General features: G+C 30.0%; 1 protein-coding gene across 2 annotated transcripts; it reads right to left on the reverse strand.

Annotated features, from left to right (window-relative positions):
- Window positions 1-421: 421 nt before the first annotated feature.
- ATPsyndelta (ATP synthase, delta subunit) lies at window positions 422-13843 on the reverse strand. Of its 2 annotated transcripts, none has more exons than XM_075377960.1 (4): window positions 13702-13843; window positions 13071-13197; window positions 4990-5157; window positions 422-934 (listed from the first exon to the last, which is right to left on the reverse strand). In XM_075377960.1, exons 2-4 carry the CDS (start codon window positions 13194-13196, stop codon window positions 737-739), a joined length of 492 nt encoding a protein of 163 aa, XP_075234075.1. In that variant the 5' UTR covers window position 13197; window positions 13702-13843; the 3' UTR covers window positions 422-736. The 2 variants fall into 2 exon arrangements, with proteins under 2 accessions (XP_075234075.1, XP_075234074.1); XM_075377959.1 differs by having other exon boundaries at window positions 13603-13756.
- Window positions 13844-19767: the final 5924 nt, after the last annotated feature.

Below are 19767 nucleotides of genomic sequence, written 5' to 3' on the forward strand. Positions count from 1 at the left end.
GCAGTGCATCATTCAATCGTCTTGCCACGAGTGCTCTAGCCCCATGGTTTACTGGGGGACAGGGGTGAGCAATCTCTTTATTAAAGCGTATATTAAATATACGCCTATATTAAAGCGCAACCAACTCATTCAACCTTTGATGTGGTATTCTTGAACCAGTATGCTAATTGATATTAAGAACAGCCGAGATCTACTAGTCTGCTAGGCATCAGAGCTCAACACCTTTTCTCAGCTCTAAATAAAGAATTACCTCCAGTTCTTCCTTACTGTTGATACTTTTAGTACTTGATTTTTTTTTAAATGATCATAATAAGCCTGAATTGAAGTACTGAAATACTTGTACTATGAAAAAATCTTGCTAATTAGTTTGTTTACTTATAATGATCAATTCAAAACTTTAAAGGAGAATTAATAAGCATGATTTAATTTTCTAGATTTGTTTTATTCAAATTAAATTTTTTCTCAAATTTTCAAGTAATTAATAAGTAAATGCTTAACTTGCACTTTAACCACACAAACTACTTAAAGTTCTTAATTTTTAGACAAAAACTAATGAAAAAGAAGATACACTTTTACCAAAAAGTAAATAACATGTTTAAAATTTGAAACAGAACTAAGTTTGATTGTATTTTTAGTAATAATTTATTTCTCTAATAGCAAAGAAACATAACAAAAGAAAATGTACAATAATTATGTTAAAGAACACAGTAATCTATTTAGATATATAAAATGTAATTTAACCCGATGCTAGTATTAATGATTCAGCTACTTCAACTTCAATTTCAGCAATAGCCTTATCGAGTTCATTAGCAGCAGTAGCCAAACTACTTTGTGCAGCTCTCAATTGTTCTCTGGCTGCATTAGTATCCAAATTTTCCACATAATGTGCTTCTTCTGCTAGAACTTGAACAGAAGAATCTTCGTTGATTGTAACCTGAAAAGCAGAAAACCAACTACATTATAGTTAAGTAATTCACAGATGTTTGTAAACACAAAATCAAATTATACAGTATATAATAATCAAAACGACCCCAAATTTTTATAATTTTTTTTGTACTTTTGTAATAGTTTGATTGCCATAAAAAAATTCTAGATACAAAAGTTTTTTTTTCAAGATCAGATCGGTCACGAAATTAAAACCACAGTGAAAATGAAAAATTTTTTATTTGTAACAAGTACTTACATAATTATGCTATTTGTCTACATAATCGCCATTCAGATTTAGACATTTGTTGTAGCATGGTACCAAACTTTCCAATACCCTTGTCATAGAACGGAGCCGCCTGTGCTTTCAGCCACGCCTGGTCTGCAGCTCGATGTCTGTGCCAAAATGTTGTCTTCCTCGCCAGCATTTCATGTGAGCAAAGAGGTGAAAATCAGATGGAGCCAAGTCCGGGCTGTATGGTGGGTGACCAAAGACTTCCCAACGAAAACGCTACAGGAGCTTCTTTGTTACAGCTGCAGAGCGCGGCCGAGCATTGTCATGGAGAAAGACAAAGCCTGATCACAACATTCCCGTCGGCTTATTCTGAATTGCCCTTCGTAGACGTTGAAGAGTCACGCAGTATGAGGCTGCAGTGATGGTCATGCTACATTCCATGAATTCCACCAAGAGAACTCCATTCCGGTCCCAGAACACAGTAGCCATACACTTTCTGTTGGGGAAGGTTCGCTTGAACTTTGGTTTACTAGGAGAATGAGAATGCATCCACAGTTTGGATTGTTCTTTTGTTTCTTCAGTTTCGAAATGGACCCACGTCTCATCCCCTATAAGTATAAATAGCTCATTGTGGTAGCGCTGAAGAAACGTTTGGGAGGCGTCCATTCTCATTGTTTTGTGATGGTCGGACAGCATCTTGGGAACCCATCTCATACACAGTTTGCAGTACTGAAGTCTCTCGCTCACAATAGTGAAGACTTGACTTGACACTCGCTTCCTTCCTGACCGCCTGCATCATGAACATCTGTACGTCCTGCTTTGAAGTTCCTGCACCATTGTCACACTTTGCTGTCACTCATTGAAGTTTCACTGTACACATTACTTATTCGTCGATGAATTTCACCTGCATTACACCTCTCAGTTTGAAGAAATTGAATTACCGGATGCACTTCACACTCGCCAGGAGATGCTATTGTTGTAGACATGTTTACGTGCTAGCTGCGTGTTCATAACTAAACAAAGTGACGCGGCGTGATTGAAGGCCATACTAGAGATGCTGCGCAACACATATGCGCAAAGGTTCATCCGATCGGACCTTGAAAAAAAAATTATCCTCGTACATAATATATATATATACACACACACACACACACACACACACACACGAGTATATATATAAAATCAAAAAGAACAGTTATTTAAGAACCAATTAGTTTCTAATCCAACATATTTTAGGTAGATTTCATAAGAAAGCTACCTATTGTAATGGGTACCATGATTCGACTTCCAAAATATTTCATCATATCTTTATGTTTCACATCCCCCAGCCCTTAAAACCAGTCAGTTCAAAAGTTTATATATACATTGTAACAAGACTAATTTAGTGGGCCTGAGTAACAGATTCCTCCCAATTATTATGAAAGTAATAGAAAGTATAATAATTGGAAAAATCCAGAGACAAAAAGGAGAACCCCCTTTTTTTAAGGAATAGGTCCATTTAACAATCATTCTTGCTACAAGAATGATTGTAGCATTCCAGCTCATGCTACAAGCTGGATCTAGTCTGACAGGTAAAGAGGCTAGAAGTATAAATAGCTCTGGAATAGCTAAAAATGAGTTCTACTAGAACCAGTCTGTGAGACGTTACGGCAAGGGCACTTCTGCGAGGAGAGGCTGCGAGACTGTGCTGGTCCAGCAAGATGTTACATCAGTCCAGGAGGAGAGCTGCAGGTGTGTCATCAGTCCAGCAAGAATCCAGTTTGATATGAGTAAGATGACGCCACGAATAATTCCAGTAAGCAGTAAATACTATCGGTGAGTTACAATAAAACTACTAGTTACATGAAAGAAATAATGCAATAAACTTCATTCATAAACTGTTAAGGTAGACAGCAAAGGTATTTATTTGTAAGTGAACTTTATACAATCGTTTGTTAATACAAGACTGGTTAGTGGTTAAAAAGGGTTTAGACTAGCAGTTTCTTTTGTTAATAGATCTGAATTCTAGTTTTCTATTTATCTACCTGGAATAAATTCCGAACAATTATTTATTTTGAACTCTATCTTGTGTGTATTTGTATTATTTACTATGCTCTGTTTTTACATCATGTATACTGTTTTGATTATGTTTTGTATTATGTCATATACTAACTATGTTATGTATTAATTGTTCAATTTGTTGCCATTGAAATGTAATATTATTATTGTTTACTACTATTATCCTGATTATTATTGTGGTTGTAATTACTATATTAATATTAATCATTAATTGTTTTATTATTATTATATTATTGTATTTATCATTATTGTTATTATTATTGATTTTTCTGGTTGTAATTATAAACATATTAAACCAATAAAGTGTAATTATATAAAAATTCTAAACTGTCAACCTCTCAATATCCAGATGAAGCCACGAACATATATATTTCACTTACTTGTAGACACGACAACTACCATAATTTTGCACCAATCACTTTCAAATTGATACACAAAATATAACAACCCAAAATCTCCGTAAAGTTCATTAATGGACAAAATTGGACCATTGGGATAGAAATGGGAGAGCTTTTTCATACTGCTATAACTTTAATATTAAGTAAAATATCAAATTCGTTTTAAGCTCATACTATTCTTTGGATAAGGACCTAAAACTTATCTAAGTAAAGTTTTTTTATATAACCAACCACTGGCGAGGGGCTGGAAAAAATGGGGTTTCGAAGATAAAAAAAATCATATCTCCTCCCTTAATAGGTACAGTATCACATTGGTTTAAAGTGGTCATTAGCATTTAGTGGTCATAAACATTACCTAAAACGTTTGTCTGAAACAATTTTTGATATGACCAACCCTTACAGCAAGGGGTGACTAAAAATCTTGCTGGAATTGTAAGATGATGAGGCTTGTTGTATACTAAACATATGAAACTTTTTTCACATGCGCCATTGTCGTATTGAGTAAACTTTAAGATGGAAATCTTTTTTATCACATACTTAACACCAGTGAAATCTACCTCTGCCTTCTGGTGTGCCACAAGGGACTTAAAAAAAAAATAAATAAAACTATAATAAATCTCTAAAATAAACTGTACACAAAATATTTAATTTCAAGATTAGTCGATTAGCAACCACTGAACAGGTCTGGCACATGCATTTCTCACTAATTTAAGTAATTAAATTGTACTTTTTGTCAACAAAAATCTATAAAATTCAAAATAATTAAACAGATTTCACTGTCGTGTCTTTTACCTTAACACTTTTGTTAAATTAACCTTTCTAAATGTTGATATTGAAACTCTTTAAAAATTATATTCTGATCAAAATTAAATCTTTTTCAGTTTCAAATAAAATTTACAATTTGATAAATTTTAGCACATAAAAACTGTAATACACAGACATAAACAATGTGAGAGAGTGGAATAATAGTACAGTAATGAATCAAATAAATCAACCTGTGCAAGTCAAAGAGTCAAATTTCCTTGGAAAACTTAGAGAAAAAGTAGTTTTTTCAATTTTTAAGTCTGGAAGAAAACATATCTTATGGCATTTATTAAGCCTGTGTAGACCATATTTTTAGTTGGTCAACGTGCTCTAGGCTTATAAAAAACTGTCCAGATACTGAAACAATCAAGGCAGTGATGTCTAATTGAGAATACTTAAATGCTACATACTGGTCACTGTCAACTGATAAATTTTGTTTCATTAACAAACTAAATTTATCAGATAGATTATCATAATTTATCATGTTAGGCAATTACTAAAAACTATATAATCATTGTTATAAAAAGTAAAACAAACAAATAAGATTCAATCAAATTTTACAAAACTTACTGTTCCACTGGATACGAATACTTTCTTAGCAGTTCCATCATTTTCATACACTGTAACAACACCAGGTTTTAAAACAGCTAATGTTGGCACATGTTTTGGTAAAATACCAAATGAACCACTGAAGGATGGAACATCAACTTGCCTAACATTTGCATTGGCATAGAATACCTAAAAATAAAAGTTTAAAAAATTTAGAGAAATTGCACATAAATATGTAGTAATGAAAAAGAAAACAGAAAAAATTGGTTGATATTTCTAAATTAAGTTATCAATTTTTTTAAAAATAATACACTATTCTTGTATTCTCATACAGCTGCACATTAAATAATTTTTTTATATACAACTAAACCTAAAAAAAAGTAACAAAATCTGATTTAACAGTAGCACAAAATACAATATTTTTAACATTTAATTCCTCACTTCAGAATTAGTTTATAATTTTGTAATTCCTTCAAAAGAGCGAGAGGGTATTTTCCTTTTACATACATTAGATGCAATTTAATTAAATATAGACATTGTATGATATTTGTACCATAAATAATAAAATAACAACCTAATTTATAATTTTAAAATAACTTATGGAATTACATTTTTTAAATATTATTAGTTAACTTAAGAAATGTTATTTTCTTACTGAAAATTTTCTTCAAAAATAATTAATATGCCATTTTTAACTACACTTTACACTCATGTAAAACATAAATTTTCCATTAATTTTTATTTTCTTTTAATTATAAATTTTACTTTACGAACAGACTGTTGCTCAATGGACTTTCATATTTTCATTGAATTTAATTTTCAGCTAATTTATAATTTTAATTCTTTCTACAAACTATTTTTCTTTACCTCATTTTTTGGCCTAATATTAAATTTTATGTTTTAGTTTCATTTTTGGTTTGAATTCTATGTTACTCTTTGTTTTTTTTTTTAGTATTTGGTATGATGGCTTACTTTAACTTTAACTTTTCAAATTAACAAACTTTCAAAAGAAAAACCTGAACTGAATCATATTCACAGGATAATTCTGAATGACAAACACGCACACACAAAAAACAACTAAATGTAAAATAATTAACCCATAACAAAACACATTTTCTGATAAATTAATTCATTCATTTTTCTTAAAATATTTATTCCTCCTCTATGAATCATGAGACCTTGCCGTTGGTGAGGGGGCTTGAGTGCTCAGGGATACAGAGTAGCTGGACCGAAGGTGCAACCATATTGGAGAGGTATCTGTTGAGAGCCAGACTAAGGAATGATTCCTGAAAGAGGGCAGCAGCTCTTTCAGTAGTTGTTAGGGGCGTGAGTCACAATGACTTAAACGGCCGTATCAACATCACTCAGTCCTCTGAGTACTGCGCAGCTGAAAGCAATGGAAAACTACAGCTGCTTTTTTTCCAAGAAAATGTGGCTCTCTGCATTTTCACATAGCAATAATGGAGGCGCCTTCCTTGGTAAAATATTCCGGAGGTAAAATAGTCCCCCGTTCGGATCTCTGGGTGGGGACTACTAAGGAAGGAGTCACCAGAAAATTAAAAAATAACATTCTACGAGTCGGAGCGTGGAATGTTAGAAGCTTAAAAAAGGTTGGTAGGCTAGAAAATTTAAAAAGGGAAATGGATAGGGTGAATGTGGATATAGTAGGAATTAGTGAGGTTCGGTGGGAAGAGAAAGGCGACTTTTGGTCAGGTGATTTTAGAGTAATTAACTCAGCGTCAAATAATGGGCAGGCAGGAGAAGGTTTCGTGATGAACAAGAAGATAGGGAGGAGAGTGGAGTATTTCAAAACGCATAGCGATAGAATCATTGTAATAAGGATAAAATCAAAACCTAAACCGACAACGATTGTTAACGTTTATATGCCTACAAGCGCCCATGATGATGATGAGGTAGAGTGTGTATACGAAGAGATTGATGAAGCAATTAAACACGTAAAAGGAGATGAAAATTTAATAATAGTTGGAGATTGGAATACAAGCATTGGAAAAGGCAAGGAAGGAAATATAGTGGGTGAATACGGGCTGGGCAGAAGGAATGAAAGAGGGGACCGACTTATAGAGTTTTGCACGAAGTATAATTTAGTAATTGCCAACACCCAATTTAAAAATCATAATAGAAGAATATACACTTGGAAAAAGCCAGGCGATACTGCAAGGTATCAGATAGATTATATCATGGTTAAGCAAAGATTTAGAAATCAACTCGTTGACTGCAAAACTTACCCTGGAGCAGACATTGATAGCGACCATAATTTGGTGATAATGAAATGTACATTGGGGTTTAAAAACCTGAAGAAAAGTTGTCAGATGAATCGGTGGAATTTAGAGAAGCTTGAGGAAGAGGAGGTAAAGAAGATTTTTGAGGAGGACATCGCAAGTGGTCTGAGTAAAAAAGATAAGGTAGAAAATGTAGAAGAAGAATGGGAGAATGTTAAAAAGGAAATTCTTAAATCAGCAGAAGCAAACTTAGGCGGAATAAAGAGAACTGGTAGAAAACCTTGGGTTTCAGACGATATATTGCAGCTGATGGATGAACGTAGAAAACATAAGAATGCTAATGATGAAGAAAGTAAAAGGAACTATCGGCAATTAAGAAATGCTATAAATAGTAAGTGCAAACTGGCGAAAGAAGAGTGGATTAAAGAAAAGTGTTCAGAAGTGGAAAGAGAAATGAACATTGGTAAAATAGACGGAGCATACAGGAAAGTTAAGGAAAATTTTGGGGTACATAAATTAAAATCTAATAATGTGTTAAACAAAGATGGTACACCAATATATAATACGAAAGGTAAAGTCGATAGATGGGTGTTATATATTGAAGAGTTATACGGAGGAAATGAATTAGAAAATGGTTTTATAGAGGAAGAAGAGGAAGTTGAGGAGGATGAAATGGGAGAAACAATACTGAGATCTGAATTTAAGAGAGCATTAAAACATTTAAATGGCAGAAAGGCTCCTGGAATAGACGGAATACCTGTAGAATTACTGCGCAGTGCAGGTGAGGAAGCGATTGATAGATTATACAAACTGGTGTGTAATATTTATGAAAAAGGAAAATTTCCGTCAGACTTCAAAAAAAGTGTTATAGTTATGATACCAAAGAAAGCAGGGGCAGATAAATGTGAAGAATATAGAACAATTAGTTTAACTAGTCATGCATCAAAAATCTTAACTAGAATTTTATACAGAAGAATTGAGAGGAGAGTGGAAGAAGTGTTAGGAGAAGACCAATTTGGTTTCAGGAAAAGTATAGGGACAAGGGAAGCAATTTTAGGCCTCAGATTAATAGTAGAAGGAAGATTAAAGAAAAACAAACCAACATACTTGGCGTTTATAGACCTAGAAAAGGCTTTCGATAACGTAGATTGGAATAAAATGTTCAGCATTTAAAAAAAATTAGGGTTCAAATACAGAGATAGAAGAACAATTGCTAACATGTACAGGAACCAAACAGCAACAATAACAATTTAAGAACATAAGAAAGAAGCCCTAATAAGAAAGGGAGTCCGACAAGGATGTTCCCTATCTCTGTTACTTTTTAATCTTTACATGGAACTAGCAGTTAATGATGTTAAAGAACAATTTAGATTCAGAGTAACAGTACAAGGTGAAAAGATAAAGATGCTACGATTTGCTGATGATATAGTAATTCTAGCCGAGAGTAAAAAGGATTTAGAAGAAACAATGAACGGCATAGATGAAGTCCTACGCAAGAACTATCGCATGAAAATAAACAAGAACAAAACAAAAGTAATGAAATGTAGTAGAAATAACAAAGATGGACCACTGAATGTGAAAATAGGAGGAGAAAAGATTATGGAGGTAGAAGAATTTTGTTATTTGGGAAGTAAAATTACTAAAGATGGACGAAGCAGGAGCGATATAAAATGCCGAATAGCACAAGCTAAACGAGCCTTCAGTAAGAAATATAATTTGTTTACATCAAAAATTAATTTAAATCTCAGGAAAAGATTTTTGAAAGTGTATGTTTGGAGTGTCGCTTTATATGGAAGTGAAACTTGGACAATCGGAGTATCTGAGAAGAAAAGATTAGAAGCTTTTGAAATGTGGTGCTATAGGAGAATGTTAAAAATCAGATGGGTGGATAAAGTGACAAATGAAGAGGTATTGCGGCAAATAGATGAAGAAAGAAGCATTTGGAAAAATATAGTTAAAAGAAGAAACAGACTTAAAGGCCACATATTAAGGCATCCTGGAATATTCGCTTTAATATTGGAAGGACAGGTAAAAGGGAAAAATTGTGTAGGCAGGCCACGTTTGGAGTATGTAAAACAAATTGTTGGGGATGTAGGATGTAGAGGGTATACTGAAATGAAACGACTAGCACTAGATAGGGAATCTTGGAGAGCTGCATCAAACCAGTCAATTGACTGAAGACAAAAAAAAAAAAAAAAATATTTATTATCAAATGACAAAAAAAAACAATGGCATACGTAGCACAAAACAGGATTTACTATTATACCCAAAAATCAAACATTCTAATCTACTATCTTATCTACTAACTTATCTCTTATTGTAATAATAACTTCGGATATTTACTTTATTATTAAAGATACTTGTGCATTTGATCAAGATATGTTTGAATGTCCTTATAATAAAAAACAAAATTAAAGATTATACAAAGATTAAAAAGTGAATTTTGTTCACCTAATCCAGTACTAGTACTTGGTGATTCATTCATCATTACCGACATTCATAATTAATGAAATATATTAGTATTTTTCCAAATTAAAATAATTATAAATTATTATATAAATAAAAAATATGTATATTTTGTATTGTATTTTTTACAATCAAAAACCAACTTGAACAACCCAAGTACAGAATTACAAAGTAAATGAAATGACACTTACCTTATTTTTCTTTTCTTTATTCCAATAGCACTTTCACACAATCCTGCATCATCAGTTGTATATAAATTATATAAAATTACATATCAAAACATAACAATTTTTTTTTATTAGAAAAGATTACAATTAAAATTACTATCATATGTAGAAAACATGAAGTCAATTAAATAAAATAACTACATATATTTAAATATTACGTCAATTAAAAATTAAAATTAACTTTAAAAATAAAACAACTAGAAGATTTATACCATGTAACCTAGCTAGAACATTCTGATTCGTGCTTCTGAACATGCTGTCATCTGTTGCTGCTTATATAATAGTGTAATCTTCATACTCTGTCTGAAAGTTGATCCAAGTTGGAAATTCTTTTGTACTTATATATATAAAATCTCTCCAAAATGTCAAAACTTTTACTATTATTATTCAAATTAAATTTCTTGATTTCCACTATTTTCAAATTTGTCTGAATATCGGATACAGAATGTTTTGTATCTAATATCTGATATTTATAAACATTCTGTATCCGATATTCAGACAAATTTGGAAATAGTGGAAATCAAGAAATTTAATTTGAATAATAATAGTAAAAAAGTTTAGAAATTTTGGAGAGATTTTATATACATAAGTACAAAAGAATTTCCAACTTGATCAACTTTCAGACAGAGTATGAAGATCACACTATTATATAAGCAGCAACAGATGACAGCATGTTTTAAAATAAAAATAGATATAATCAGAATATATATATATATGCTGGCTAGGTTACATACAACATTGTATAAATCTTCTAATCATTTTATTTTTAATGTTAATTTTAATTTTTAATTCTTAATTGACATAATACTTAAATATATGTAATTATTTTATTTAATTGACCTCATGTTTTCTATATATCATAGTAATTTTAAATTTAATTTTTTCTTACAAAAAAAAAAAAGGTCATTTCATTTACTTTATAATTCTGTACCTGGATTGTTCAAACTGATTTCTGATTATAAAAAATACAATATATTGGTACATAGAAATATGGGACATAAAATACTGACTCTAGAAAAATCAATATTTTGTATTATGCATATTACACTTTTTTTATGTGTTTTTCAAAATTATTTAATTGGATAAAATAGTTGGATCTTTTATGTTAAGTGGCAGCATTTGCATTTTGTCGAGAATAGTGTAAATGCACCTTTGAATGGGATGTAATGACATCATAGCCAGATGGCATGTCATTAACTATCACCACTGCAACATAATTAATTTATTTACAATATTCTGTTCCTCAGAAATCATTTATGCAAGTTGAAGCCTCCAATCATTATTTTTATAAAAACGTAATTTTTAATTGCTAAAATGAATTTACTGCAATTTTTGACTGGTCACATTCACAATAACAAAACAGCTATTCAATTCTTGCAAAACAAAGGTGTTCTACATAATCTACACTCCTGTGCTAAGGGCACAAAATGAAATTATACACTATAGGAAAGAGCATTGGATTTGTTCCACAAAAAAACTGTTGAGTCTACACAATTGAGACATCAAATGAGGCTCATCAAATCAATTAGATCTTCGCACTGTTGTGTTATTCATTTACTGTTGGAGTAAAGAATACACTTCAATCAAATTCTGTTGAGAACTGGGAATGAACCACAGCACCTGCATTGATCGGAACAGTTATATGTGTGAGGTGTGCGAAGACAGTTTACTAAATAATCTGTTGGTGATTGGTAGACCTACTATGCATGTCGAAATTTACAAAACTTGTTTCATTACAACAAAATATATTAGAGAAAGAGTATTGCCTCATTAATGGATGTTTAGCCGAATCTTTCAAGAAACTAAAGTTGTTGCAGTGCCAGAAAGATCCAAAAAAACTTTTTTAACTATCGTTCAACAATATATTGCACCAGAAACTTTGTTTTTCAGATAAATGGGCAGTGTATGGTGCTCTCCAGCAACATTACCTACACCAGATGCTGAATCACAGATTCTCTCATACTGCAATGACTGATGTGAACACGTGTGTTCAAGATCATATTTTTTTTGGTTTGATTTTGAGAAAGGCCAGCTTCTTTTCAGCTACTACTCAATCCATATTTACTTCCTTGTTAATAGTTGCAGAGTGAAATATGTACATATTTATTGACTTTGAATAAATAAATTATTGTAATAGAAATAAATCAACATAATAAAAACACAATTTTATATTCCATAATCATAGGCCAAATGTGTTTAATTGCTTGTTGGAAACTGGAATATATTACTATCTCCTGATGGTTATTTTTAAGTAACAATTTAATTATAAGAGCACAATGTTAAATATACTGCTAAGGCAGTAATACAATAGCAAACTTTGCATGCTGTTCCAACATTATTCTTTATTTGAAATGTAAAGTAATTCAGATTAATGAGGGGGAAATCAGTCATCATAAATACAATTAAGTAGTATACAATACAAATTTTTTTTTACATAAAATTATAGTAATACTATAACAAAAAATGTTGAATATATTTAAAAAAATTAAAGTGAGGTAACATTATTAGTGTTTACCATTACAACAGTCTAAATATCACTACTTTTGCTAACATTTATCAGTTAACATTTTAATATGCAACCAGGTCTTATTGCATATAATCATCTTATTTCACTAAAAATTGTGCATAGCAATTTAAAGAATCAAAATGTTTATTAGAAATAAAAAAATCTATCGATACTATTTTAGTAAGTGTCACTAAAATTAATATATATATACACACATTCTGTTTAATAATACAATACCATGCATATCATAAAACTACACATGCGAATATGATTTTAAAATAAATGAGCTATTTTTGTAAAACATTTCAGTTTATAATTTTGGCTGAAACTTAGGTAATAATGTAGTTTATTGGCTTTACTAGAAGTCTTATCCACACCTATATTAAATTCAAATGGACTGAGGATTTTTTCAGCAATAACATACCTATGCAAGTACGTTATTTTCTCTCTTATTATAATTTTCTGAGCCTTTTTTTAAAATTTATAATTTTAAAAGTGAACAGACAACGCACTTCAACTGAAAAAACCAGTGGATGCAGATAAAGGTAAAAATCGACAGTTATCATATTATTCTAATCGGTCAACTCATTTACAAAGTGATTATAATATTGGATTAGATTAAATTCAAAATAGGCTATTTTAATCATAAAAATATCAACAAACCTGATTTGCAGCAGCAAATGTAAAGTTCATTTCTTCAGCATATCCTCTGCTTGATATTGCTGAAATCATTTGAGAAGACAACAGTCTTGCTGCTGTGCGGGATGTCCTGGCCAAAGCTGCTGCCATTCTAAAATATATTTTAAAAAAAATGATTAAATGTAATTCATAGAAAATTTTAATTCAGAAGTTTTAGACCTAAGTTTTACAAGGACTTACATTTTTTCAGTATTATTCAATTAAAACAATACTATCTTGATAAAGTTATTAAAGCAAAGTAGTAATAAAAAGATTCTCGGCTAAAATAGGCACGCCCAAAGTAAAGGTAGTTCCAATAGAAAAAAAATTACTGCTAGCGATACCTCTCAGGAATAAGCAATCATTAAAAACAAAATACAATAAAATAACGAAGTAGGAATCATTAAAAATTGCAGTCAGTAACTCTTCTCAGTTATAAATCAATGGGTACCATTCTGATTTATATATAAAAAATATATATAATTCATCCACGTAAAATACGTAATTTTTTATATACCTGCATAAAAAAATTCCAATTATCAAATAACTCCGAACAGAAAATCTATATTAACATACAAACAATAAAAAGCTAATCTTATGGAATAAAATATTTCACCTTGATATAACCTAATACCGACACCCAGCAGAAAATCAGAAACTGAGATTAATGTAGGTGTAACAACATAATAATCTCTCGGTGAGCTAAATAATTTAATATTTTATAATTAAATACGACAATAAATTAATTGTGGTAAAATAACAACAATTAGTTTTATAATAAAATAAATTAAATTTCTCAGTATACTGATAATATCCGTACAGTCATGACTGTTACTTTATTTTAATCTTAAATTCATTTTGTAATATTTAATACTCCTGACGATAGTTTAAGAACCGAAAGATCTTTAGATTTTATGTTTTAATTGCTGGAAAGGTGGCTTTATTAATTTTATTTATTTTAAAGTAAATTAATTTGAGCTTATCGCTCAATGTAATCAATAAATACTTGATTACTAATATTATTGACTAGAATAACCCATACTATTAACATTTCAGAATTGCAAAATTTACAAGTATGAAATTGCTTTTCAGGGCCTTCAATATTCCTTAGCAGCAGAAAAAAATAGACTAAAAATAATCTACAGATATACTGTGTTCAGCGTAAGAGTTATCCCAGCTGTAGTTCATCTACGGCGTATTCCTGTTGTTTATTATATCAGGGTTTGCGATTTATTAGTGTAGTATTGTACCAGATGACTCAATTTATTATGGACGTCATCAGTATTTGTAATACTTTATCGTGTGTCGTGTTTTTGTCAACAGTGACATAACTTTGTATTCAGCTGCCATTTAATTAATTAGATGTTATTTAGTTGATTAAATAACTCAATTTAGTTGACGCCAAAAGAAAACATCAAATGAATCATTCTTACATTTACTGTTATATAAGAAAGTTTTATAATTTGTTCCCATAACTTTCGAGACAGTCAATTACAATTCCACGGGTTTTGTTACAACAGAGTAACTCTTAAAGTGAGCCGAGTATATAATTTTTTTAACCTCCGGGACTACCGTTAGGTATTGCTTTTATTTATTTGGGTGAAAACTTCCTTTCCTTTTCAGCCACAACAAGCAACCCCGGTTAACACTGGCTTTTGAAATCGATTGCTATTCTCACTTGATACATATCTATTCTCTGGATTTCTCTCAATTTGAATTTTGCGTTTGGAGGCTTTTAAACTGATACAGCTTCCAATATCGACCTTCAAAATCTCTATGCCATTTTTATTTTAATAACTTTGTCCTTTTCAAATCCGTCTTTTGCGTCAAGTTCAAGATTTGGCCCCTGCAGGACTTTCCTGGTCTGAAACCATCCTCTAACAGAATTAAGCATTCATCTTCCGTGTTAGTATGCAGTTAATAACGACTCATTGAAGATCTTGTAGAGATGACTCAATAGAGAGATTGGACTAGTTTTTTTTTGGGTTGTTTGGATGGTTGCCTGATTTTTACAAATCTCTGACATGTGCTTCTCGCCTCAGTATTGTTATTTTCAAGGGTTTTTCTTTTTAATTCTTCTTTAGGATCATTATTATTCTTGTAACACTGTCGTAGCATAGAATGTTGTATCTGTAATTTTTTTTTAGTTACTGCATCCATACATTATTAATATTAAATGATGCATAAAATCTTTCCAATTGTGTAGGACCAACAAACAAACCACACATTAGAAAAATATACCTTAAGAATGAATTATGTTCAAAAGAAATTGACATACAAGTATAAACTAATAATTACAATGAAAGAAATAAAGCTTACATTTCGGGTTAATAGAGTAAAAAGTTACATTTGCCTATTTTAAATTATTTTTAAGCTCTTACTTGATCTGGAATGAATAAAAGTACCAAGAATTAAGCAGACCTTTTTTACCAAGAGTATTTCCAGATCCTCATTTTAAAATGTTAGGAACGAAAAATAGAAACGTGTAAATATATCTATTAAGTTTTTCCAGTTTCTTAGCTGGTAAGAAGTGCTATTTTTTATTTAAGTAAAAATAAAAATTTAAGTAATTTCTTGTACTAATTGCCGTTATTAAGAAAAATATAAATGAAACAACAGTAGCTTTCTATTCAGTTATTACCCATTTATCTACCTCAAATTATAAATATTAAGTTTATCTAACCAGTAATCTTTGGTAAAAATAAAATGCTGTACTAGTGAATTATGTACATTTCCTTTTTTTGTCTTCAAATTTCAAAATGGTAATAATGTTTCTTACAAATTATTAATAACTTAAAAATGACAGTTTATACAGATCATGATTTATTACCTAACATAATACACACTTCATAGATAATAATACACTTAACTTATTTTAACTACGATCTAAATAATCAAATATTGATTGAACTATTTAATGCCTGTTATCTCCATATTCATCAGAATTCATTTTTTCATAAGAATTAATAAGTTTAACAGGGCTAAGTAACTCTTGTAATAAAGGTGTTTATTACACGGTCTTTATAATTAAAGGATTTATTGAAGATTTTGCAGAAGAAAAAGCGAGATTTTTTAAAATAAAATTCAATTATAAAATGTTTATTATTATTAGTGTACATTTTTAAAATCAATTTATTTTGTTTCCTGTTTTAAAAATATATTTTTAATTATGCATATGTGTATTGTACTTTTTTGAAATTTAAATTTAAATATGTTGTATTTTTTATATAATTCTTTTTTTTTAATAATGTTTTACTTTTTAAAAATTTGCTATCAAAAATTATATTTTAAAATAATAATAATATGTAAAGGGTGGTGAAAATAATTTTTGCCCAAGGTGGCAAAAAAGCTGGATTGGGGTCTGGTACAGTGATAAAGTAATACTGAATTTTTCCAAATATCACTAGATACATATAAATTATCATTGCCCTACAAGGAAATTTGTTAACGACTATAAACAAGCCTGGAAAGGATTCAATTGAATTTGATAAGGACTGAGTAATTACCTCAGTTAATTTTGTTGACATAATTTTTAAGCCATAAATAAACAATACTAGACAAAGAATTAAATCATATAATAATCAGATATTATGACATCATACATATCTAATACTGAAAAGTGAGCCGTCATGGACAAGATTAATCAGTCTGTACTGGTAAAATATGTAGCTGAAAGCACTGTTGTGTTGTTTGTATTAAGCATTGGACTTAGGAATGAAATAATTTTGTTCAGTCTTATTGCTGTCTTAAATTTGTTAACAGTGCAGTGTCATAATGACTCAAAATTGTGTAAATGAGGTGGGTGCCTTTTTTTATGTATGTGGTGAGTTTACTGTAAAATTAAATTGCAAAAACATTCCACCATTAATTAAAAAAGCATATCATTTGTATTTTCAGTGTAAAATTGATCAGGATACAACATGGGCTCCTTATATAGTATGCACTAATTGTTCTGTATATTTAAGAGGATGGCTGAAAGGTATACGGAAGGCTTTGCCATTTGGTGGACCTATGGCTTGACGTGAACCAAAGGATCATGTAACTGATTTTACTTTTGCATTGATCAATGCATTCACTGACCTACCCTTTAGCTATATTTAATATGTATTATTGTATTCAGTTATTCTTCAGATGAGGAACTACACTGACATGAACAGTAACATCTACAAATATTACACATAAAACATGTCATCGTTAATTAAGAATATACTCAAAATATGACTAATTGTGTTCTTAATTAATATTCGTGAATCAGTGTTATGATGCAAAAAAGTTGGGTTATGTGATTCAACATCTTTCATTTCTGGTCCTCCAGCCAACCGATATGGGAAGATTTATTGTGACACTCTTTAATTTCAGATTGTACTTAGTCATATCATTTAAAACTTCAATAATACAGTAAGAGCAATTGATAACATTGCTGTCTATGCATGGGAATTGGTTTGTAACAATGACTATCTTTACATCATTTAAGTAAATTATTTTAATTAATTTTATATTTAATTACTATTGTTTTGATTTATGGGACTTATTGTATTTATATTGTTATTGATATATATTACTAACTTAAGGTTTTGAGTCACTATAACAATTACCAAGATATGAAATTAAATATCAGTAATAAAATAGTCAATTTACCAAAAAGGGTAAACAAAATACTACCTATAAATTACATAAAAAAGATAAAATTAAATCATTTTAAAAATAATAATTTAATGTTTAATAACGTTAAAGGTTATGTAATGTTAAATATGTACCAACTTATAGGTAAACTGCTGACGTATCAAATTTGAAACTACCTGCAATATCTGAGCTTATCGGTGATAAAATTTAACTTATTAAGCATATACAGGATCATTACAAAACAGATTTTTACTTAGGAAATGTATAAAAACAATTTAAAAATACAGGGTAGTAATTTGAATTTACTCATATTTAAATATAATAGGGAAAATATCAAGAGATGATACCATGTGTTTGTACTAAAACAATACTACTTCTATTACGATGCTATTCATAATAATAACATATTTTAATTTAAATATAGTTACTTCTACAATTACTAATGGTATTAATACATTTGAACTTCAGTTATATAATGTAGACATTAACAAAAGGTTATAAATGGAGTAATTGATAAAAATAATAAGAAAATAATATTCAAGATAAATTAATTCATTACCTTGTATTAAACCAGCTTCAGATAATGATAAAAATCAAGCCTTAATCCATACACTGCTGCAATACCAAAAAATTGTCATTAATATGATGTAACATCACATCATGAAACTGAATGAATTTGACGATGGACTAAAAACAGCGTTTATTTCACTGGCAGGTCAATGAATGCATTACTTGATGTCAGATCTTTAATTATACATTAACAAAATGTATAGGCTTGATGCAACTATCGGTTTATCTGTATAGTACAGCTGAATTTAATTCTTACAATTGACTAATGATCTGTTTTCTAATTTCAATTTTTATTTGTATTTATGATTTGATTCCATTTAATTATTTAAATATATTTATTCATGACATATAAATAGATAGAAATTCTTCTTCATATCTTGGTATTTGTATTATATTGATACCAAATAAGATTGTGATTTATCGTAAAAGGATAATGTTAAAAATAGTATAAAATGCAATCTTGAAACTGCATTTTGGTTACAGGAGACATATTATCACTAGAGGAATTGATAGAGGCTCAATGTCTTTTACAGTGCATTATCTTTATTTCTGTTGTTTCACTTGGTAAATTTACAGACTGGTCAGCTACCACCTTTCTCAAGTAATTCCTTCATCAACATTTTCTGCTTATGTAACAGTCTTAATAAACTAATAGTTCGTTATGACAGAAAGAGGTCTGAGGCTTTGATTAACTGTACAATGATTCATTATGGCGGACAGAGTTTGAGGCTTTGATTAAATTGTACATCACATCCATTCCCATTTTATGATTCATGGAAGAGAGCAATTAAAGATTCAATTACTGCTTAATAGGACAGACAATCTTGTCTTCAACAATACACTGTTGTACCGACAGAAGCCAGTTTCTACTTCCGTCCTACACTTTTGATTTAAATAAATAACACTATTACAGAATCACTTTCGTTAAAATACTGTTTTATGGAATGTTTACTTATGTTTCATTTGACCCATTGATGTATTGTATACATCAATCGTATTTTACTTCTCCTAACCTTTGTGTTAGACATTTGATATTAATTGTGAAGAATTCTCTGAAATGGTACCCAGATTTATTGGGTTCCTGACAAGTTTGTAACAGTTGTGGTCTAAAGGTCTACTAAAAGGGACCTATAAACTAATTATCTTTGTTACCAATCATAAGAGATTGAATTAAATGATAGTATGTAATAACCTATTTTTTTTAAGTTCATATGATATTTGAAACAATATTTTATTAGATTTGGTATTTATGGTACTGTATTATCATGTAATTTCATTTGTTTGTACTCATTATATGCTTATTGATATTTTCTTAAATATTGTATTAATGTATATTTTAAAATGCATACTTATAATGATGCAATTGTAATTTTCACTTTCAAATTGCTTCCCTACTCTTATATAATACAGACTGTTGTACGGCATACAGATACAAATACATACAACATAAACATACATACAAAATACAATGCAAACATATAGAGTATTT

The sequence above is a fragment of the Lycorma delicatula genome, chromosome 10, assembly GCF_047948215.1.
Source record: "Lycorma delicatula isolate Av1 chromosome 10, ASM4794821v1, whole genome shotgun sequence".
NCBI lineage: Eukaryota > Metazoa > Arthropoda > Insecta > Hemiptera > Fulgoridae > Lycorma > Lycorma delicatula.